Source organism: Primulina huaijiensis, chromosome 15 (genome assembly GCF_012295235.1).
Source record: "Primulina huaijiensis isolate GDHJ02 chromosome 15, ASM1229523v2, whole genome shotgun sequence".
NCBI classification, from domain to species: domain Eukaryota; kingdom Viridiplantae; phylum Streptophyta; class Magnoliopsida; order Lamiales; family Gesneriaceae; genus Primulina; species Primulina huaijiensis.
The window spans coordinates 14,018,773-14,041,859 of record NC_133320.1 but is presented as its reverse complement, the minus strand read 5'-3'; the positions used below and the strand labels follow the sequence as shown (position 1 = coordinate 14,041,859).

General features: G+C 35.9%; 2 protein-coding genes across 3 annotated transcripts; both read left to right on the top strand.

The window, feature by feature from the left end:
* The first annotated feature begins 4,383 nt into the window (after positions 1-4,383).
* LOC140958493 (probable galactinol--sucrose galactosyltransferase 2) lies at positions 4,384-19,482 on the top strand. 2 transcript variants are annotated; one of them, XM_073415951.1, is made up of 14 exons: positions 4,385-4,934; positions 10,617-10,879; positions 11,331-11,421; positions 11,518-11,566; positions 11,638-11,729; positions 11,821-11,928; positions 16,796-16,915; positions 17,006-17,416; positions 17,498-17,639; positions 18,037-18,104; positions 18,228-18,362; positions 18,432-18,658; positions 18,888-18,976; positions 19,059-19,482. In XM_073415951.1, exons 1-14 carry the CDS (start codon positions 4,453-4,455, stop codon positions 19,338-19,340), a joined length of 2,559 nt encoding a protein of 852 aa, XP_073272052.1. In that variant the 5' UTR covers positions 4,385-4,452; the 3' UTR covers positions 19,341-19,482. The 2 variants fall into 2 exon arrangements, with proteins under 2 accessions (XP_073272053.1, XP_073272052.1); XM_073415952.1 differs by lacking the exon at positions 11,331-11,421 and having other exon boundaries at positions 4,384-4,934; positions 11,640-11,729.
* On the top strand, positions 11,935-16,002 carry LOC140958494 (uncharacterized). Its single transcript, XM_073415953.1, has 5 exons — positions 11,935-12,726; positions 12,818-13,763; positions 13,840-14,649; positions 14,773-14,891; positions 14,973-16,002. The coding sequence occupies exons 1-5, from the start codon at positions 12,604-12,606 to the stop codon at positions 15,456-15,458; spliced, it is 2,484 nt and encodes an 827-aa protein (XP_073272054.1). The 5' UTR covers positions 11,935-12,603; the 3' UTR covers positions 15,459-16,002.
* Positions 19,483-23,087: the final 3,605 nt, after the last annotated feature.

Below are 23,087 nucleotides of genomic sequence, written 5' to 3'. Positions count from 1 at the left end.
ATAAGAATATTGTCAAAGAACACAATAAGCTAAAGAGAGACAGAAATGGTGAAAAGATGAGAATATCTACCGGCGTCCTCCTTCAGCTTAATTTTCGCGGGACTTAACCCTCCATGGCACAAGAGATCCTCATATAGAAGTTGGGGAATGCTAAAGCATCGGTCTCCTAGTACACTCATTATCTACAGATACTCCTTATCTTTCTTGTAACCCTTGAAAAGTTTAGGCTTGGAGAAAGTAGGGTACCAATCGGTAGAACAAGTCAACTCTTTGGGTGGCTGAATAAAGAAGAAGTATTTTTTCCAGTCCTTCACATGACTAGGGGCCCCGTCAAAAAGTTTATGACTAGACCGAGAGGTCACATAGAAAGGTCCTTCTTTTGATCTGGACAGAACTAAGAAGTAGGAGAAAGTGGTGCAATTCAAAGGGAGGTCTAGGGCCCGGAATAACACAGCGAAACAGCTTATCAAGCGGAAAGCATTGGGAGTGAGTAAACCTAAATGCACATGATAGTACTTGCTCAATTCTTGGAGGAAATCGCACAAAGGGAAGCGAAGACCTGCATCAGAATGATGCTGAAAGAAGGTATAACAGCCCTTAGGGGCTAGATAGAGCCGGACCTCTGGGCTAGGAATGATGATCTGATGAGAGGAAGGAACGTGCCACAAAGTCCTAAGTTTTGACTCGCTACCAGAAGGGATGTGGGATGACAAATGACCGTACCATAAGTTATCTGTCCCAGATATGTTCATTTGTTGGGTCACATGACGAACTTCCTTACCAGGACGGCTGTGGGTGTTGACTTCCTCCTCATGGGAATCGAGGGTAAATTCAGGATCAGCTAGGGAAGTCCTACTCTGGCTAGATTCACTAGACCCGCTAGACCTATCGGAGCCACTCGAGGAACTAGACTCGGAATCGGAAGAAGACATAAGTGTTAAGGGTAATCAAACAGGAAAAAGAGATAACTGACTCGGAGGAGACGTGAAAAGATACTCAAAAAACCGCAAGGGTGAGCCGGTGAGGAGCACAAGTGAGGTGCACGCTCGTGCAGGGCGAGGGCGCGCCGAGCAAGCTTGCGCTGTCGAGGCGCTAGAGCGTGATCGGCGAGGTGGTGGCTTGCGCGCTGAGGGCAGGGGCGCGCTGGGCTGTTGGGCGAGGCGCTCGAGCGTGATTGGCGAGGGCAGTCTGCGCGCAGGCGAGCGTGTGATGCGCGCTGAGGGCGTGGACGAGGCGCTGGCTTGGGCGAGCGTGCGCGCTGAGGGCAGCGGCGAGCTGGGCTGTTGGGCGTGATTGGCGAGGGCAGACTGCGTGCGGGCAAGCGTGTGATGCGCGCTGAGGGCTTAGGCGAGGCACTGGCTTGGGCGAGCGTGCGCGCTGGCCAGCCTACGCACTGGGCTGTTGGGCGAGGTGGTGGCTGGGGCGAGGAAGGGGCTTGGGCGAGGCGCTGGGCTGTCGGCGAGCGTGGCACTGGGCTGTCGAGCGTGCGCGCTGGGCTGTAGGCGAGGTGGTGGCTTGTGCGCTGAGGGTAGCGCCTCGCTGGGCCGTCGGTGAGTGTCGCGCTGGGCGAGCCTGTGCGTTGGGCTGTCGGCGAGGTGGTGGCTTGTACGCTGAGGGCAGGGGCGCGCTAGGCCGTCGAGCAAGACGATGGCTAGGGCGAGGTGGTGACTTGGGCGAGGCGGTGACCGGTGCTGCGTGCGAAGGTAACGGCGAGGTGGTTGTGAAGCGCCGCTAGGATTAAAGCCCAAGTGAGGCGTGGGCGGGGGAGAGCTGGTGAATAAATAGCAGAGGAAATTCTGTATGGGAGAAGTGAAAATGAAGTAAGCAGGGAACCCATATTTATATGGGGCGCCCAGACCAAATCTTTCCTTTCAAGGCAGGATTATGATTTTATTTCTTTCCCTACAGGACAAGATTGCGATATGATTTAATTTTTTTCCAAATCTTTTGAGACTGACGAACGCAGAAAGAAAATGCACGACTTGACCGGGCAGGTCGATCTCCGTAATTTTCGTAGCGGTAAACATCGTTCGTTAACGACAAACGAAATAAATATTTCTAATACGGTACGTCCTCATCGCCGATAAACCAAGGGTAACACAATTAATCGAACTGAATCGTATTTGAATCTACGATTCAGTTCGACTCGGGAGGGAGAGACTGGTGATACCCCATGGATGAGCCCATCAAGATCCGGCCCAAACTCCCGGCCCATGTCTAAGGCCCACAGGTGAAGGGCCCATGACAAGCCCAAGTATTCTTCTATAAATACCAGGTTTGAGCGTATGATTATTCATTCACTATATTGTTTTCAGCAGTGCCCTTAGCTACTCCCCCCATATATCCTCAGTCTCTGACTTGAGCGTCGGAGGGGCTACGCCAGGACACTCTCCTGGCCTCCTTCTAATGGTCTTATTTGTGATTTCAGGCTCAGGATAATTTTTAAGCCTGCGTCTGGATTATTGACAGTTGCAGGAAGCGGACCATAAATTTTCCGTGAGTATCATAACTAATTAATTTTTTTGCAAGAGTATAATTGTCAAATATGTAAATTTTAAATTATAAACATCATCTTATCCTTTCAATCAAACATCTTAACAATTATCCTATTTTATTTTTATATGAGAAATCATGTCACTCGGAAGTGAGTTTAAAAAAGGTGAGATAAATTAACCAATTGAACAAAATTACATTATAAAAATTATAAAAACACTAGTACAACATGAATTTTAGTTATAATCTAGATGATACGAAAAACAATTTTATTTAAATATGATGATATCAAATTATCAATAATGATTGTTCATAAATTTCCATTATAATATTACTAAGAGTTTTTAGTTGAGAACGAACAATATTTGAACATTAATTTTTAATTAAATATACCAAACTTGTTGGATAACTTTTAATTTTGTGGATTTTATATCCACGTTACCTTTCATTTTGAAGTTTTTATGGCCCCAAATGTAAAGCCCAGTCCAACCCAAGCCTCATTATGAGCTCCTACCTGAGCACGGTCAGGAAACGTATTTGACCCGAGCCCCTTGGTAGTCTAAATTTTTGGGGATACTAAAGCTAAGTCTAAACTTTTGATTATCGAGGATAAGCGAATTTCGAGGACGAAATTCAATTAGAGGGAGGGGGGAATTGTAACGCCCCGAAAATCGAAGGTCTACGCGAACCACATGCATGCAATTATTAAATTCTTTGTATATTTTAATTAAATGCTTTAATTGCATGAATTAAATATGTTGTTCATTTTGACATGATTAAAATATATTTTCTACATAGTTGCATTAAAATGTATTTTTAAAAGTTATTCAAGTTGCGATCGAGGAACGGAGACCGATGGCTGAAAAATAGAAAATGTTTTTATTGGTTAATTGTTTTTAATTATTTAAAATATGGGTGATGCTTTTTCTTATTTTTGAAAATAAGGGGTTTTTAGGTGATTTTATACGCCGAGACGTAAACGTTTTGGCAACCCGGCTAATAAATTCACAAACTTATTTAAGCAAAATTATTTTTAATATTTTAATTAAGCACTAATGAGCTTAATTAACATGGTTAATGAGCCTAAACTTGGTTAGTACTTAATTAACTATTTAATATGTAAATTAGACCCCATAAACCTACACTTTACACGCCACTTTCAGATTTCTTCTATCCCCAAAACTCCTCCAAAGCACACGGCACACATACACCACAATTTGAAAGAATAAAAGTCGAAGCTTCATGGGTTTCAAGCTAAAGGTTCCGTCGTAANTAAAATTTGAGATCAAAATAACGAGTTTTTGGATTTATCCGGGATTTAATCATCGCACGAAACGTTAATTAATGAATTAATGAAAACGCCTAGATTTAAGCTTCATAAAATTATGAAAAATTATATTTAAGCTTAAATAATTATTAAAAGTCTAAGTTTTTAATTTGGGAATTTTATATTAAGGTTTTTGTACAAAAAAAATCAAATTTTAATTAGAATAGTAATTTTAGTTTTATATTTTTTAGATTGTTATATATTTTATTAAATGATATATAGTCGGTTAATAATATTTTTATTAATTTTTAGTCGATTATTATTTAATTAGTATATTTATTATACATTACATTTAAGGATTTAACTAAGATAAAATATTATATTTTAATTACAAATTCAAACAAGATTAAGTCACTATCTTTATTAAAAAATAGTCAATTTTATTCATATTTATATTAAAAAAAATTATTTTGTAGATATTTTTTCATATAAGACCTGATACAAAATCATATCAAATTTTTATGTTCAAATAGTTTTAAAAACCAAATCAACAGAACCAAAATAACCAAACGATTTTTGTAAAAAACCGAACCAAAAACACATTACACATGGCATGACTTCTAGCACGAACACAACCATTTTCTAGAACAAAGTCACTTTGTTTTCCAACTTTCTACTTTATTACTCCTCCAATGGCACACAACACAGTTTATAGCGGCGGAACCAGATCTCTCAGCAAGCGTTTGTTAAGAAAATTACAGTCCTTAAATTCATCGTCTATGTGTGTCTCTATTCTTACTCCTGCTCATCATTTCAAACCCACAATTCCAAGAAACCCAATTTATAGACTTAGGTTTTCGGCACCCAAATTTTCATCTTGTGGAATAACAAAAAATGGTAGCCGGGATTTAAAAAATGATGCTACTTTTTCTGAGACAATGAGTGAACCCTCAAAGGGTGAGGCTCAAATGAAAGTGAATGTGCTGCCATGCATAAAGGAAGGTTTCCTCATAGTAAACGGGAAAGTCCTGTTGAAGGGTGTTCCCTCGAACGTCGCCGTTTATCCGGTGACTGATGATTTATCGTCTTCTACTTCATCAACTTCTGCTGTGTATCTTGGTGCCAGTTCTAGTATACCCAGCTCGCGTCATGTTTTTCCTATTGGAATTCTGCAGTAAGTTATGTTTTGATTTCTTGTAATGTTGTTATGCTCAATGGACTCTTCACCAGTGTTTAAGCCACTGTAATTTGATCTTGTTTGTGCACTCTTTGTAACCAAGACTGATGAACCATATGCAAGAACTACACAGAGACTGACCGAGAACTTGCACAATCAACTTACTCACGCACACAAGCTCAATCACAGTAAGCAACAAGATTATGTGGTTCGGCCTCTTTCAAGACCTACGTTCACGGAGAAAACAGTCGCACTTTATTGATCACCGGAGCAATTACAATACACAGTATACAAATCACAACGAAACTTTACAAGACTCAATCAAGGCTTAATTCCCTTGATCCCTTTCCTTCCTTTTCTCTCTATTTGTAATGTGTACTCAGTATGCTTCTGCCTTTTGATTGTACCACTCGCTTCTCTTTTCGGTATCTCTTGAAGCCTCTTTGAAGATGATGAAGAAGATCTGTCCAGAAGGTTAATCTCCTAACCGTTATATCCAATTTCCGATTTCAGTTTCTTGTTTCTTTATGCCAATTCTTTTACCAGTACCTTCCTTACTCAAACTTATTGGGCTTTCCCATTTTTCAGCCCAATACCCTCCAAGTCCAATAATAGAGAAACCCATTCTACAATCTCCACCTTTTCTCTAAAGATTGGTTGCTTCTCTTCCTTGCAAGCTTCACTTGATCTCCCCTGCATTTACTAAGTTCAAACAATGTCTGAACTTAGTTTGAGGCAGTGCTTTAATTAGCACATCTGCAGGGTTTTCTTCTGTTGCATTCTCCAGTGACACTTCACCTTTAGTCAAGATATGTCTCACAAAATGAATCTTTACGTCAATGTGTTTAGACCTTTCGTGTACACTTGATGCTTGGATAAGTATATTGCTCTTTGGTTATCACAATAGGCGACCACTTTATCCTGTCCTATTCCAAGTTCTCTGATGAATCCTTTCAGCCACAAAGCTTCTTTGATGGCTTCGGTGGCAGCTACAAACTCTGCTTCATACCGCCACTGACTGGAGTGTAGCTTTACAAGTAATGGCATTTCCAAACACAGTGAAGATATAACCAGTTAGTGTCTTTCGCGTGTCTAAATTTTCCACCAAAATCTTAATCCACATCACACTACTGGACTTTCATCTTCTTTGATGTGTTTAAATTTCAGCCCAATATTGTTTGCCCCCTTCAAATATCTCATCATCCACTTTAGTCCTTCCCAATGAGAAGGACTAGGATTTGCCATGAACCTCGATACCACATTTATTGCAAATGCTAAGTCTAGTATGCTACAGACCATTCCATACATAAGACTCCCAACACCACTTGCATACAGAACATTTTTCATCCTTTCAATCTCTTCTCTGTCACGTGGAGCTTGGCCTTCTGAGAACTTTAAATGTTGTCCAAGTAGAGTGGTTACTGTCTTGGCCTTCTGCATGTTATACCTGATCAGGACCTTCCTCAAATATTGTAGAATCTTTCTCGCTTCCTCTAGGTCTTTCATTTCAAATTTGGAGTTTTGTTGTTGTTTCAGCATTTTAATCTCTAACATGCTGCTACTAGCACTAAGGATGTCATCCACATATAAGAGAAGATATAGAGTAACCTTCTCCTTGTCCTTCTTTAAGTAGACACACTTGTCAAACTCACTTATATACATCCCAATTTTTCTCTTGTAATCATCGAATTTCTTATTCCACTGTCTAGGGCTTTGTTTTTGGCCATAAAGAGACTTCTTTAGTAGACAAACCTTGCCTTGATTTTCTTTATTGACATACCCCTTTGGTTGCTCCATAAAGCTTAAAGATTGTTTCCTCAAGCTCTCCATGCAAAAACGCTGTTTTAACATCAAGTTGATGTAACTAAATCAAACTGAGTGACCGTATTTTTGCTTCTCAATTCCTGGATTGTAGTCCTTGAGTTTGTAAATCCATTTGCAACCTAATATTCTTTGATCCCTGGGTTTATCAACTAATTTCCAAGTCTCATTTTTCTTTACTGAATCCATCTCCTCATCCATGGCCTTCATCCATTTCTGTCTTTGTTGGCTGACCACAACTTTCTTGTAAGATGTAGGTTCCAAGGTCTATACCTGTTCAACTATTGACCGTGCATACCATGTTAAATCAACATGTCCATACTTCTTTGGTGGCTTAACTTGTCTCCTTTGTTTGTCCCAGACCAACGTGTATGTTCTTATGTCTTCATTTGGTTCCGCTCCTACTGATGATATCGTTGTGTCATCCTCTGAATCAGTTTGAGTTTCATAATCATTCATTTGAGCAATCTGTTTAGGCTCCATCTCGGCTTGTGATTCCTCACAATCCACAACTTCATCTTCTGGTTTACTTTCCTTCAAAGCATACCCCACCTTTGACTCATCAAACACAACATTCCTTGTCTTAAAGCATCTTGGTCCTGTTGTTTCCAGGTTCCACACCTTATAGCCTTTAATACCTTCAGGATAACCAACGAATATACACCTCAAGGCTCGTGCATCTAGCTTATCTTGTTTTACATGTGCATAAGCAATACATCCAAAAACTTTTAAATCTTTATAATCTGCTAGTCTACCATTCCATGCATCCATAGGTGTCTTAAAACTTATGGAGCTTGTTGGACACCGGTTGATTAAATAAGAGGAAGTAGAAAGTGCTTCACCCCATAATGTCTTAGGTAACTTTGCACTTAGAATCATGCACCTTACCCATTACAATAAAATTCTATTCATTCTTTCTGTAATCCCATTCTGTTGTGGTGTTCCTGCCACTGTCCTATGTCGGGTGATGCTTTTTACTTGCACAACTTGTTAAACTGATTTGATAGAAACTCAAGTCCATTATTAGTCCTGATGTGTTTTATTATTTGATCAGTTTTGTATCAATAACCGTTCTTTAAATCTTGCAGCAGCCTCATCTTTGGTTTTCAATGTGAAAGTCCATATCCTTCTTGTGAAATCATCTGTGGTTGTCATAAAATATCTTCCTCCCCTGACGGCCAGACTCAAGTCGTCCAGTTTACTGGAAGACTTGCTGAGGGGCGTAGTCAAACTTAAGAGGAAACCTATAAAAAGAATGTGAATCGCTGTTCTTGAAGAAACTCATATGTCCAAGTATATGTACTCTAGAGGTCTTGTGGTGATATGTTTTGCCTTTGAAAAACTAACTCGTTTTGATTTTCCCAAAACACAATATTCATAGAGCTCCATCATCTGGAGCCTTTTCTCACTCAAATGTCCAAGTCTTTGATGCCACAAGTTTGTCTTGTCTTCTGATTTGTGTGCTACTGCAGTTCCACCAATCAATGTATTTCCTAACAGGAGATACAAGGAGTTTTTGATCATTGCCTTAATTACTACCAGTGACCCACCCTTTCATTACTTTCATAATCCCTTTCTCAAACTTGAATGTGTAACCTTTTGAATCCGATGTACCTAATGATATCATATTCCTTTTCAACTCAGGTACAAATCTTACACTCTTTAAGAGTCCATCCACCCCATCATGCATTCTTATCCTAACAGTGCCTATCCTTTAATCCTACAAGCTTTGTTGTTTCCTAGCAGAACTAGTCCTTCATCAACATCTGTTAGTTCTTCAAACCATGACCTATTTGGGCACATGTGGAACAAACACTCTGAATCTAGAATCCAGTCGTTATTCAAGTCTTCCTTTGTAATCACAAGAGCTTCAGCTGACTCATAACCATCAGATACCACTGATGCTTCACCATTATCTGAGGACTTCTCTTGTTTCCACCTATTCCTCTCGGGGCAATTTCTTTTGAAATGACCTTTGTGATAGATGAAGCAATTGAGTTTCATTTGGCTCTTGGATCTCGATCTTCCTCTTTTAAATTTTAGTGTTCTTTTTTCCGGCCTTCCCTTAGTCATTAGGACTTCTCCTGAGGATTCAGTGCTTGATGCGATCTTCTTCTGTAATTGCTTGGGTCTTATTGCGATTGAACTTCCTCAAGTGTAATTGTCTGTTCTCTGCCATATAAGATCGCATCCTTGAAGTGTTCATAGGTTCTCGGCAATGCATCCAGGAGCATAAGAGCCTTGTTCTCATCTTCTAGTTTAATCTCAATATTTTCAAGATCATCTAGAATCTTGATAAATTCTTCAATTTGTTCTTCAAGACTCTGATCTTCCATGATCATGAAAGAGTAGAGTCTCTGTTTCAGATACAACCCATTTGCTAAGGACTTGGTCATATATAGAGATTCCAATTTACTCCACACAGGAGCTGCATTCATCTCCCCTGCTAATTCCCGTAGAGGTTTATCACCAAGGCAGAGGATGAACGTTTGCCCTCTCTATGACTTACTCCTTATTTTCTATTGTGGTAGACATGTCCTCCTTCTTGAGCGCTTCAAGGAGATCTTGTTGAATTAGTATGGCTCTCATTTTGATTCTCCACAAGGAGAAGTTATTCTTCCATGTAAACTTTTCAATATCACACTTCATCGTTCCCATTGATATGTCTTTTCCCACAGACAACGCCACTTGTTATGCTCAATGGGCTCTTCACCAGTGTTTAAGCCACACTAGTTTGATCTTGTTTGTGCACTCTTTGTAACCAAGACTGATGAACCATAAGCAAGAACTACACAAAGACTTTGACCGAGAATTTGCACAATCAACTTACTCACGCACACAAGCTCAATCACCGTACACAACAAGATTACGTGTTTCGGCCTCTTTCAAGACCTACGTCCACGGAGAAAACAGTCGCACTTTATTGATCACCAGAGCAATTACAATACACAGTATACAAATCACAACGAAACTTTTCAAGACTCAATCAAGGCTTAATTCCCTTGATCTCTTTCCTTTCTTTGCTCTCTATTTGTAGTGTGTATTCTGTATGCTTCTGGCTTTTGATTGTATCACTCGTTTCTCTTTTCGGTATCTCTTGAAGCCTCTTTGAAGTTCATGAAGATCTGTCCAGAAGGTTAATCCCCTAACCGTTATATCCAATTTCCGATTTGGGCTTCTTGTTTCTTTATGCCAATTCTTTTACCAAGTACTTCCTCACTCAAACTTATCGGGCTTTCCCATTTTTCAGCCTAATACCCTCCAAGTCCAATAATAGAAACCCATTCTACAAATGTGTGTGAAAAATTTATGATTTCTAATTTCTTGCTCTTTGGTTGTTTCCTCGTTGGATTCTGGTTTCCAGTTTTTCGGGTTTATTTCATTTTTTAAAAAAATATTTCTATTTCAGGGGATAATATATCATAATGTCTTGTTATTTTTACTTAATTTACGTTGGCAGTTTAAGTGTTTTAATATCTGTACCTTGGCCTCTGTCCTAATCGTACGACAGTACGATGTAGCTCGGATTCTGGCAAGAAATGATAATCATTTGTGCCTATTCTCGTATCATCTTTCTGGGTATCAGAAGTTGTAAAGTATGCTAATTTCTTTTCGTCCCAGAGAAAACTGAGTACCGGTGTATTAATTATAGTCTTGATGTTGTGAAGAATATTAGTTTGTTAATATGAGATGTAAGTTGCGTCTAGTGAAACTTAAGGCAAATTTGAGTAGTTTGTGTTTCTTTTGTTAATAATCCAGGCTTCTTGACTATGTTAGTATCGAATAACTTTTTCTGCTCTGTTGGTTTTGTGAAAGTCTGGTTGGTTTCTTTTGATGTCAGCTGCATAAATGTTGCAGAGAATACAAGTTTTTGTGTCTCTTCAGACACAAAATTTGGTGGATGATACCTCGGTTCGGAAGTTCAGGACGTGATGTCCCCATTGAAACTCAAATGCTGCTTTTGGAAGTGACAGAAGAGTCTGCTGTCTCTGATGGTAATTCATCCAGACAATTGGTAGGAAATAGTTTCTACGTGTTGTTTTTGCCAGTATTGGAAGGACAATTTCGTGCAACTCTGCAAGGGACATCGGCAAATGAGCTCCAGTTCTGTGTTGAAAGTGGTAAAGTAACCCCATTTGGCCATTTCGAAACTTTTGAAGCTCAAATCATTTTTTAAGTGTTTACATTTACCCTATCCTTTTTTAAGCTCGTTCGATTTTGAATTAGGACAAGATAAGGAACATAAAAAATAATGTGATATAGGATTTATGTGATCAATTCATGAGTGCCTACATCCACTGTACTATACCCCGGTGGCTAAAACTATATTAATCTCGCTTAGTTTTGAATATTATCTTCACTTGTTTAGATAAGTTAAATAATATTGGGATGATTGTGGAAGAAAACTTTGCTAACAATGAATCATATAGAAGGTATGTCATAAATTTTAATATTATCAATTCATAATCATATTATATTATTTGATTTCTAATGGAGCTTGCAAATTTTACAAGTCAATGCTTTTCTATTTTTCAATTTATGTTTTGATATTTGTAGTGTCTTTTTATTCAGGAGATGCTTGCACCGAAACCATCAGTGTATCAAAAACTATCTTTATAAATTCAGGGGATAACCCTTTTGAGCTGATGAAGGATTCCATCAAGTATCTAACCGAATCTATTGTCATTCGTTTCAGCATTTAGTATGATTGTTATTTATTGTTTCATGTTAACTTAGGATCTCATGGCTTCATGTGCAGGATATTGGAGGGGCATCAAGGTACCTTCACTCATGTTAAGCATAAGAAGGTACAAATAGGTCATTTTTCCGTTTACCTTAAAATCTTGTTTTGTATCTTATATTGTGCTTTTATTGTTAGAAACCTGCTCATTTGGATTGGTTTGGTTGGTGCACCTGGGATGCTTTCTATAAAGATGTCAATCCACTGGGCATTAAAGCAGGGCTCGAGAGGTACACTGAAAGTTTCAGACATAAATATCTTATTAAAAGTATTAACTTGTTCATTCCTTTATATGAAATTAAATCTTAGTGGCTCAAACAGTTTTAGTGAGGGAGGTTGCCCACCGAAATTTTTGATAATTGATGATGGATGGCAAGATACAGTAAATGAGTTTGAGAAGGACGGAGAGCCTTTGGCTTCAGGATCACAGTAAGTTCTTATTTTGGAATCGTGCCTAGTTAAAAAAGGATTAACAAAAATTTTAACCTCACTGGGCTGATCAAAATTTTTTAAAAACCGCCCGAAGCGAGCGGCGCCACTGACCACACTGCCATTTTCAATTTATTAAATAAAACTGCGATTGGAAAACAAATCCACACCACACCACTTAATATGGTGTGGTTACAATTTGAATAAAAAACCGCACTGACCCTACCACATAATTAAAGTAATTATTTTTTATTATTTATGATATAGTTGTACATTAATTGATTTGTATTTAACCTAAAGCAACTAGTAAAAAAACTCAATTTGAAAATATTTAGAAACATTCTTAGTGCAATTTTGACCTAATTTTTCACAATTTTTTAAATAGAAGATTCCACATTTTTTAGGGTTCAACCATAGTTGTAAAAAGCGCTCGCCTCGCTCGCTTAAGCGCGAGGCGAGGCGAGGCGAGGCGCTGTTGATGCGCTTCAAGAGAATCTGAAGCGCATCAGGTTGAGAAAGCCCACGCCTCATTGCGCTTCAATTCTGTTTGTTGGGCGAGCGCTTGTGCGCTTCAAAGAAGCTGCAGGCTTTTATATTTTTTAAGCCCAGGTCCAAAATCCAATTTTAAGCCCAGCCCAATTGTTTAATTAAAATCTCTAACAAATAAGAACAGCCATGCGTATATTCTCTGCCCCTGCCTCTGCCGAAGTCCAGTCTCCAGCTACGTCTCTTCTCTTCCGCCGCCGTTGCCGCCGCCGTCGCCTTGGTGTTCTCTTTTCTTTTGCTATTCAAAAATTGGTAAACCCTAAGTTTAGGAATTTTTGTAAAAAATTTTAAATTGTGTTTTTATTTTTAATAATTTAATATGTGATTTATATTTATATTTCAGTATTTAATCATGTCAAACACAACGATTCCATCAAATCGAAAGGATATTGCTTGGAATTATGCAACACTTCCGGATCCTAAAAATCCAAATATTGTATGCTGTTGTTTTTGTGCCAAAATAACAAATGGTGGGATTTATCGGCACAAGCTACATTTAGTTGGGGGCAATAGAAATGTGAAAGCTTGTCCGAAGTGTCCGGAGCATGTTAAAGAAGAAATTAAAGAGTTCATGCAAAAAAAGAGTGTTTTGAAAAATCAAATGGATGATATTCCTCATTTAGATGATATTGTTGATTTAGAAGAAGATGAGGATGACGATAATATTCAAACTAAAATGAAAGGGAAACGCCCAATGTCTGGCCCTACGGTGCAGGGTAAAAGGTGTAAACAAGCAGGGCCTATTGATCTTTATTTTGCGAAAGATGTAGAAGAAATTGTCAGACAGAGACGTGCGAAAAATAAAGGCCAGTTTGATGAAAATAAGAAGAAATTAAGAGAAGATGCGGTTCAGAAATTTGCTACGTGGATGTATGATGCCGGAATTCCTTTTAATGCTGTTAAATACGATTCTTTGCAACCTTGTATTGATGCTCTTGGGACTTTTGGAGTGGGAATGAAACCTCCATCATATCATGAAGTAAGAGTTAAGTATTTGAAGAAGGCGTTGACAAATACGAACTTGTTTCTCAAATCCCACGAAGAAGATCATGCTAGGTATGGTTGTACAATCATGGCAGATGGGTGGACGGATAAAAAAAGTAGAACTCTTATAAATTTTTTGGTAAATGGTCCTAAAAGAACTGTATTTGTTGAATCGGTGGATGCTTCAAGTTATTCTCACACTGCTGATAAGATGTATGAGTTACTTTCTAAATTTGTGAATCGAATTGGAGAACAGAATGTGGTTCAGGTTGTAACAGATAATGCAAGCTGCAATGTTAAAGCAGGTAATATTTTAAATTGCAAATTGAATTAAAAATCTGATTTTTCGATTTTTAAAGTAAATTTACTTCATTTTTTCAGGTCGTCTTTTGGAAAACAATTTTCCACACTTGTATTGGACTCCATGTGCAGCTCATTGTTTAGATTTGATGCTTGAGGAAATATTCAAAATTCCTAACCTCAAAAAATTGCATGAACGGGCATTGATGGTGAATGGTTATATTTACAATAGACCACAATTGTTGAGCATGTTGAGAGAGTTTACTGGACAGAGAGACATGATAAGAACTGCAAAGACTCGTTTCGCAACCGCTTTTTTGACTTTAAAGTGGTTTCAAGTTCAACAAGCAAATTTGAGAAAGATGTTTACATCTGAAAAGTGGGCAAAAAGTCGATATTCTAAAGAGGCGGCTGGAAAACGTGTAGCAGAAGTGATATTGATGCCTTCTTTTTGGAAAACTACAGTTTTTGCATTAAAAGTTGGCGGCCCATTGCTGAAAGTATTGCGGCTAGTAGACGGTGAAAAAAGGTCCCCAATGGGTTACATCTATGAGGCAATGGACAGAGCCAAAGAAGCTATCGCTGCATCATTTAATAATAATGAAGAGAAATATCGTGGTATTTTTGAAATCATCGACAAAAGATGGAACGTTCAACTCCATCATCCTTTGCATGCGGCTGGATATTTCTTAAATCCTGAGTTTTTTTACTCAAATCGTGACATAGAAAATGATGAAGAAGTGTTGGAGGGTCTGTACAAATGCATAGCTAGATTGGTGCGAGGTGAAGATTTACAAGATAAGATTACAAATCAATTGGATAAATACAAAAAAGCAGAAGGACTTTTTAGTTTACCCATGGCTATTAGACAAAGAGCTTCAAAATCACCAGGTAAATAATATTTAGTGCAATATTAATTTATTTCTCAAACATTACTTATAGTATAGAATATAAATACAAGCTTTGAATGATAAGAAATTTAATCTTATATTTTTTTGTGTTTCAACTTTCAAGCTGATTGGTGGTCTTCTTATGGTGCATCAACACCTGAATTAAAAACATTTGCAATGAAGATTTTGTACCTCACATGCTCTTCTTCAGGTTGTGAACGTAATTGGAGTGTATTTGAACATGTAAGTTAGAAGTTTTTTTTACATATTAAATTTTATATTATGGAGTATGAACCTAACTTCTTACTTTCTATTTTTTGGCAGATACATTCTAAAAAAAGAAATAGGTTGTCTCAACAACGATTGAATGATTTGGTATATATCAAATACAACAGAGCGTTGAGGCGAAGATATGCCATGCGAGATAAGATTGATCCTATTTCTTTGTCAGAAATAGATGATAGTAACGAATGGTTGTTGGGAAAGTTGGATGATAGTGATAACGAGAATGATGATAACGATTTGGTCTTTGAAGATTATGATTTGCGTTGGAGTGATGTAGCACAAGCGGTTGGGGTTGGTGAAAGTGCATATGACTTTCGATCTAGAAATGAATCTACTTCAAAAAAAGCGTCATCATCCACTTCAGTAAAAAAAAAGCAATCTTCAGCTCGAACTAGTCTTGTGGATGAAGTGGATGAAAAAGAGATCAACATTGATGATGAAACTGAAGAAGAAGAAGATACCGATGGATACAAATCAAATGATGGGGCTGATGACGTAGATTTGGAAGATGAATATGACGATTAAAATGACATTTGATATTTCATCTATCACATTTAGAAAGACTTTTTACTTTATTTTGATTTTTTTGATAATATTTTGTTTATTGTGACGTGACGTAGATTTGGAAGATGAAGATGACGATTATAATGACATTTGATATTTCGTCTATCACATTTTCAAAGACTTTTTATTTTATTTTGATTTTTTTGATAATATTTTGTTTATTGCGCTTTTTTCCGTAAAACGTGCGCTTCGCTTTACGCTTCGCGCTTGAAGCCCCAAGACACTTGAGCGCTTTTTTGCGCCTCGCGCTTTTGACAACTATGGGTTCAACAGGCTCCAACTTTAGGGTTGAGATATTGTTTTCAAATTTGAATATGTAAAATTTGAAATATTTACCAATCATAAGTCCTAATTCCACTCTATTTCTATAATGCAAAAAAATTATTCAATAATAATGTAAATATTTTGCTATATTCAAATAGATATAACATCCATAAAAAAATATACAATTTAATATATTCCCTACACGATTTATTTTAAATTCAAAATTCGGTTCGCATTAGACATTAGTATGATGTTGTTTGCAAAAGTTTATTTTAAGTGTTTCTAAGCTTCTAGCTAATGAAATGTTTGGAAATTGTATGTAGAAGTTTAAAAACACTTAAAATAAGTTCTTGCAAACACTACTTATATCTAATAACAATGATAATGGTAACGCTACAAAATACAGATTCTATAGTAAAAAATATTGAAGAATTAAATTTTTATATTGTAATTTTTTTACATAATTTTATTTTTTTTATATTTATTAAAATTTCAAAAGTTCTGTTCGTATTAGACATTAGTATATCTAATAGCAATGATTATAATAACGCTTCAAAATACAAATTAGTATAGTAAAAAATGTTGAAGAATTAAAAATTAATAATAGAATGGTTTTTTATATAATTTTATTTTTTATAATTTGGACTATATTTTCTATTTGAAAGACATTCTAAGTTTATCTACTATTTTTATATCAATTTAATTTTTTGGTTATATTGTACTGAGAACTTATTTCTTGTTTTACTTGGTAGTTATTCTCTCTTTGTTAAAAAAAAACTGTCTAACCACGCCTAAAACCTCAAATCTTATTTTACATAATTGACAGCGATTAACAAATATATTTCAAACAGAACCAGAGAAGGCAGTTCGGTTTGAATTTTGCGAAGAAACCGTCTGAACCGCAGCGTGATCACCCCTCTGGTCGAACTTAAATATCTAAAAGTAGACAAGCTTCACTTTTCGTTCTTGCTGCCATGTAGGTGCTCATAGGATTGTTTCCATGTACTTATGTGATATAATTTGGTGATTTGCAGATTTGCCAGCAGACTGGTTGATTTCAGGGAAAGCTCCAAGTTTATGAGCATGGGAGTAGATATTTCATGCAATAATCTGCATGAAATGGTCAAATTCTTCAAAGAAAAATATGGTTTGAAGTAAGCGGCTATGCTAAAATTTCTTATTTTGAGCTCAAAGTATTAGTAATTACGGCACAAATGCTAATAACATGCTGATATCTGTTTTAGATTTGTATACGTTTGGCATGCTATTGTTGGTTACTGGGGAGGCGTCCTTCCTTCTTCAGAAAAAATGAAGAAGTACAATCCCAAAATGATATATCCGATCCAGTCTCCTGGAAATTTTGGAAATTTTCGAGATATTGCCATGGACAGTTTGGAAAAATTTGGTGTTGGGCTCATAGATCCTTACAGAATTTATGACTTTTTTAATGATTTCCATTGTTACCTGTCAAGTTGTGGTATTGATGGAGTAAAAGTAGATGTGCAGAATCTCATTGAGACACTAGGTATGGGATTCGGTGGGCGAGTGTCCCTCACCAGACAATACCAACAAGCCTTGGAGGAGTCGGTTGCTAGAAATTTTAAAGAAAATAACTTAATTTGCTGCATGAGTCTGAACACCGACTCTATCTACAGGTTTGACCTCTCTTCCTAAATTTTATTGGCAATTTGTATTACTTTTGGAGCTTAGTGTTTTTATTCATAGCGAACTTTAAGTTCATGGAGAAGCGCAACTGCAAGAGCATCAGAAGATTTCATGCCCCGAGAACCTACTTTTCAAACAGTACATGTGGCTTCTATAGCCTTCAACAGTCTTCTTCTCGGAGAGATCGTGGTTCCAGATTGGGACATGTTCCAGGTACATATGATTTTAGTACAAAACAATTTTGATTGCACCGATACCTTTTTTGACCAAGAGGTTGCAACAAAGCTAATATCTTGTAAATTAAGGTGTAAATTCATTCAGTGACCAACAGAACTAGTTGTCCACAAACTTTTAGGTTAATATAACCAGGATCGGACATGGTAGCGTGGTATTACACTATTACTCCCCCCTCCTGCATTCGATTAAAATTTTTTTTTACAAATTTTATGTTTAGATAATTTATTTTTTACCTACCCAAATATAGGAAACCATCCTCCCTCACCCCCTGGGAAAAAAAATTCCCATTATCTGTGCCCTGTTGTATGAAATTCTAGGAGTGCCTCTGTATGATTGATAATCTGTTATCATTTTTTCTATTCCATCATTTTAGAGCGAACATTATGCAGCTGAGTTTCACGGTGCGGCTAGAGCGTTGGGTGGATGTCCAGTCTATGTAAGGTGAGTTATACTTTTAAACATATAGCTTGGTGTGCCATTGTAACCCTTTTTCTCTGGTATAAAATTTTGTTTCTTATAATAAATAAGAAATTCATATACTAGAATTTTTTTTCACTATTGTAGTGACAAACCAGGAAGGCACGACTTTAAAATACTTAAGAAGCTGGTATTGCCAGATGGCTCGATATTAAGGGCTAGGTATGCTGGACGACCGACACGAGATTGCTTATTTGTAGACACAGTCATGGACGGCAAAAGGTAAGAACGAGAAAATTTCTGTTTTGTATTTGGATTAGTAGACTGACGTAATTTAATCGACATGGGCAGTCTAATGAAGATATGGAACTTGAATAAGTTATCTGGTGTAATCGGTATTTTTAATTGCCAAGGAGCTGGAAATTGGTCGTTAAAAGGTGGACCGGAATACAACCCCATCACATCAGCTAAATCTCTAAATCTTTCAGGCCATGTATCCCCTCTGGATATTGATTATCTTTATGAAGTTACTGATGAAAATTGCTGTGGAGACTGTGCTGTGTTTGATTTTCATACAGGTAACAATTACTACTTGTATGATAGCGTCATCTGTCGCTCTACGTATAATCGGCAGTGTCTGTAACTCGAAATTTTTAAATGTTATGGAATTTAATTTTAAGGGTTGTTGGCCACATAGGTTGTCACACAGCAGATAGCTTGGTAATTTTTGTTATCTGATAATCTTAATGTTGCATTTAATCCAATGACAAACCCATACCTCAAATTACAAACGTTATCGCATTGTAGGATCTCTTACTAGATTGCCAAAAGAAGATAGAGTTGAAGTGTCGTTAGGCACACTCGAGTGTGAAGTATTTACGATCTCCCCAATAAGGGTAAGTAAAGCGCCATCATATAAAGAGAATTATGTTAGTGGTTGATTGTTGGTTATTGATCTTGTTAGTGGTGTCCGAGCAGGTTTTCAGTGAAACTCTTCACTTTGCTCCACTTGGATTGATTGACATGTATAACTCTGGAGGTGCAAACGAAAGTATGAGTTTCATCCCAGACCCTTGGAAGCATATTGTAAGTATTGAAGCATGGGGTTGTGGGCGCTTCGGTGTTTATTCTACTGAGAAACCGAGTCAATGTACAGTTGACAGCAAGCAAGAAGAATTCATTTACGACCTGGATAACGGATTACTGGTGATTAATCTTGAAGGTGAATGCCGAATGAGGGATATAAAGATAATGTATTAGTTCCATTTCATAAAATATTTATCGGGAAATATAATATTTAGCACAAGATCTGGTTCCATTGTTTAGCAATCAAAAGTTACTCTACTACATGCAGCTTCACCGGCAATAAAAAGAAGCATCGTGTCAGGGTCGATACTAACAACTTTAAAAAGATGTCCTTGAGTCATAACGTGCGTTCAAATCATTTTTTGCTCATAACAATTTTTTTTGAATCAAATCAGTATATTAAAGACAATATAAAACTTAAACAATGTGCAATATATGTTATATGATTGAGTAATAAGATCAAACATGTACAAAATTATCATTAAAAAACAATCTATCTTAGATTTTTAGAGTTATAAATATTAATTAAATTATTCAATAATTTTTTTTTAATTGATAACATAACCAATTAATTAATATTTTCTTTTGACATGGTTGATTTGTGAGAAATTCTTTGGAGAATTTTAACTTTGAAAAACTTCATCATGCACTTACTAGTGTAATCAGAAGAACAAAGATAACCAATAAAAACTTAAAAGTAATGTGATCAGAAGAACAAAGATAACCAATAAGAACTTAAAAGTAATGTGAGCAGTTGAGAAATTTTCGTCAATTAATTTATTACAAAACCCCTACGAGTCAGATAATATGTATTTATATTGGTTCAATTACGCTACTATGAAATAATTTTTTTTTATATTGGCCTCGAGAAAAATAAATTTATATTGGGAAAAAAAATCATCAAGTGACCTGGAAATAATAAATTTTATAAATAAATTTATCTAGATGCCCATGAATTATAAAAAAATTTATACTGATACATGAAAAATAAATTTTTGTATTAGAAAGAAAAACAGATAAGTGGATAATAAATTTATATTTAGTTAAATTTACACTTTTTTTTAAAATTTTATTTATCCCGAAAAAAATAGGCCAGAGTCGGTTGACTCTTTTGACTCCAAATAGGAACGCCTGCATCCCGTATCCATACGACAGTAATATTAAATGCCGATATTTTCTTGCTAGAAATTACTCTCTTAGGGGGGATTATTCGGTCTATACTTTTAAAAATTTTTAATGACTTTTTTTTAAATAATGATTTTTTTTTAATGATGACTTTTGTGGAGTTATAAAATCCCATGACATTCTAAAACAAATTTCATGCTCTTATCGACTTTTTTTTCAAAGATTTTTGTAGACTTTTGTAAATTTTTTCACAGAATTATGTAAAATTTGTAATTTATAATTGTGATTCATATTTGTAGAGTTAATTAACTAATGAATGATATACATAATCTTTGAAAACTACAAATAGTCTTGTAATATACAAACAATGTGTCAAATAAAAAAACAAAACAATTATTTGTACCTGAAAATAAATAATAAGCGTGTTAAAATATTTGTAATTAGGGTACTTTATAAAATTTTAATATATTTAATTTATTATAGTTATTATTATATATGTGTGTTGATAAACTTAAAAAATTATATATCAATATTCTCATTCAAGTTAATGAAAAATATCATGTACAAGAATTTTGAGTTTTAATCAAAATTAAGATATAGATTTTATAAAATTATAGAAAACAATTAAACATAAAATGTGATATAATAATTAATAAAAAAATTAAATTTTACTTATTAAAATAATAATTAATTTTAATTTATAGGTCAATAAAATATTATAATTTTTTTTATTATGTAGTGTAATAATTTTTTAAAAATTTTAATAAATATAAATATAAATTTTATGAGGTTTTGTGACTGGACTCAAAAAATAAAATGATAATTTTGATTCTAAATTATTATTAGCAATAAAAAAAAATAAGTTTTTAAAAAGTACAAATAAAAAGAAAAATAAATAGATGAGAAAAGAATGAAAATTTTAGTGTTTGTATTGAGTATGTGAGTATGAGAGGTTTCTCAATTAAATGTACATCCAAATCTTTAGATTATATCAAAGACTTTTTTAGACATTTTATTGTTGTACCGTATGCTATAATTCTTGTACTTAATAGAATTCAAAGAAGTCATTAAAAGTTTATTGACAATTTCAATATCTATAGACTTTTGTAAAGTTTTTAAAAATCAAGTTTGACTACCACATACTTTTTAAAATTATACAAAAGTTTACATTGAATACCACTAAACTTTTATAAAATATATAAAAGCCTAATTTGAATATATTTAGACATTTAAACTCCATAAAAATCACTAAAAATATAGAACCAATACACCCTAGTTTCCGATAATAATTGAAATTTAACTTGTTTGAATTTATCTATAACAATTATCCTTGTGTAAAATGTGAAGTAAATGCATGTTCTTGCAAAATTTCCTTTCAAAGATTTGGCTCATTTCCTTGTTGCAAATGTGACAACTTTTTGATTTCCAGTCGTTTTTGTGAAGAAAGTATTATCAACGAGACGAGTCAGGTGTTAAAGTAGGTGTCCGGCAAGCCATCTTGTGGCTTGGATTTGTATTGACTCTAATGTAAAACAATATTTCTTTTAATAATATTTTACGAATTTATTCGTTTATGGAATTATACTTTATCTGTATATCTATGCAAGCTGAATAGATAATGTCCTTGAATATACAATAAGTACCATGTGAGGTCTGCGTCGCATCATAAGATCATGAAACTCATTAGGAAGCGTACCATTTATTCTAAACGGTTCCTAGTCGATTCAGCTGCCTAAAACGAGGATAAATATTGCTCGAGCTCGAGACTATCATCTGCGGTGTAAACGTCATGTTCATTGCAAGGGCATGGAGATGTCCATTTACAAGAATGGGTGATCATATGATGATGCAATGAACAACCCTCACTCGGATTGTCCAAGTGGTTCTCACTTATCGAGTGGAATAGTCCGCAGTGATGGTTGTACACCATTAGTCCTTTGACCTGAGACGATATAGGGGTTGTACGTACTAACATGCACTTTGATTCGTTTACCGACTCCATCGAGGGTCATCAGGTGGCGAGGTTGGGTGTAGTTTCGAAATACGTAGGAGCAAATGCATTGTAGTAGGGATTCATCGTTCGTCTACGAGTGAAGATATCCTATGTGATCTGATGAGTTAATAGTGCAAGGAGTCTCTAGCCATAGCAAGAAATGTGCTTTAGGGAAAGGTGTTTTCCTAGTTACACATACCATGACACTACTAGTACTCAAAGATAAATCGCATCGTTATCGAATTCATATGCAACTCTCAATATACCAATGGTTGCAGATTCGATCGGGGGGATGCTACTAGACGCTCTTACCATGATCTGATGAGTGCAATCAGAAATGAGTTCTGACATTCTTGATTAATGAGTTAATGAAAAGAATGGGGTTAACTAAGGTAAACCCGAATAAAAATAAATGTTATTCTGAATCACATGTAGATGTGAACCCACAGCTAGCTGTATCCCTGAACCATTGAGGGTCACATAAGTATCGGATTCTGTGTTCTCGTTGAGATAGTCAAATTTCAAGGAATTGGAGTTTGGCGACTATAGTTTGATAGAGATCAAACTGGATGCTTATAAAAGAGTTTCTGAGATGATTCCATAGGATGGAAGAAATGGAAGTTAGCATGATTGCTAAATAAAAAAGGAGGGCGAAATTGCTTGTTTTGTGAAGAAATTAACTAAAACTTGCAGATGCCCAATAGGATAAGTGCAAATTTTGATCCTCGAAATTTTTGTTTTTTATTATATGAACAAGACTTGTATCCTTGATATATTGGCACTCTCGAATCGTCGATCGGGGT

What these genes read in the sequence shown, in the direction of transcription:
- LOC140958494 (XM_073415953.1), top strand. Translation starts at nt 12,604, where the DNA reads ATGCGTATATTCTCTGCCCCTGCCTCTGCCGAAGTCCAGTCTCCAGCT. An exon ending in CTTTTGCTATTCAAAAATTG is followed by an intron (nt 12,727 to 12,817) that starts GTAAACCCTAAG and finishes TTTATATTTCAG; the next exon opens with TATTTAATCATGTCAAACAC. An exon ending in AAGAGCTTCAAAATCACCAG is followed by an intron (nt 14,650 to 14,772) that starts GTAAATAATATT and finishes TCAACTTTCAAG; the next exon opens with CTGATTGGTGGTCTTCTTAT.
- LOC140958493 (XM_073415951.1), top strand. Translation starts at nt 4,453, where the DNA reads ATGGCACACAACACAGTTTATAGCGGCGGAACCAGATCTCTCAGCAAG. An exon ending in CCAGTTCTGTGTTGAAAGTG is followed by an intron (nt 10,880 to 11,330) that starts GTAAAGTAACCC and finishes CTTTTTATTCAG; the next exon opens with GAGATGCTTGCACCGAAACC. An exon ending in ACAGTCATGGACGGCAAAAG is followed by an intron (nt 18,363 to 18,431) that starts GTAAGAACGAGA and finishes CGACATGGGCAG; the next exon opens with TCTAATGAAGATATGGAACT.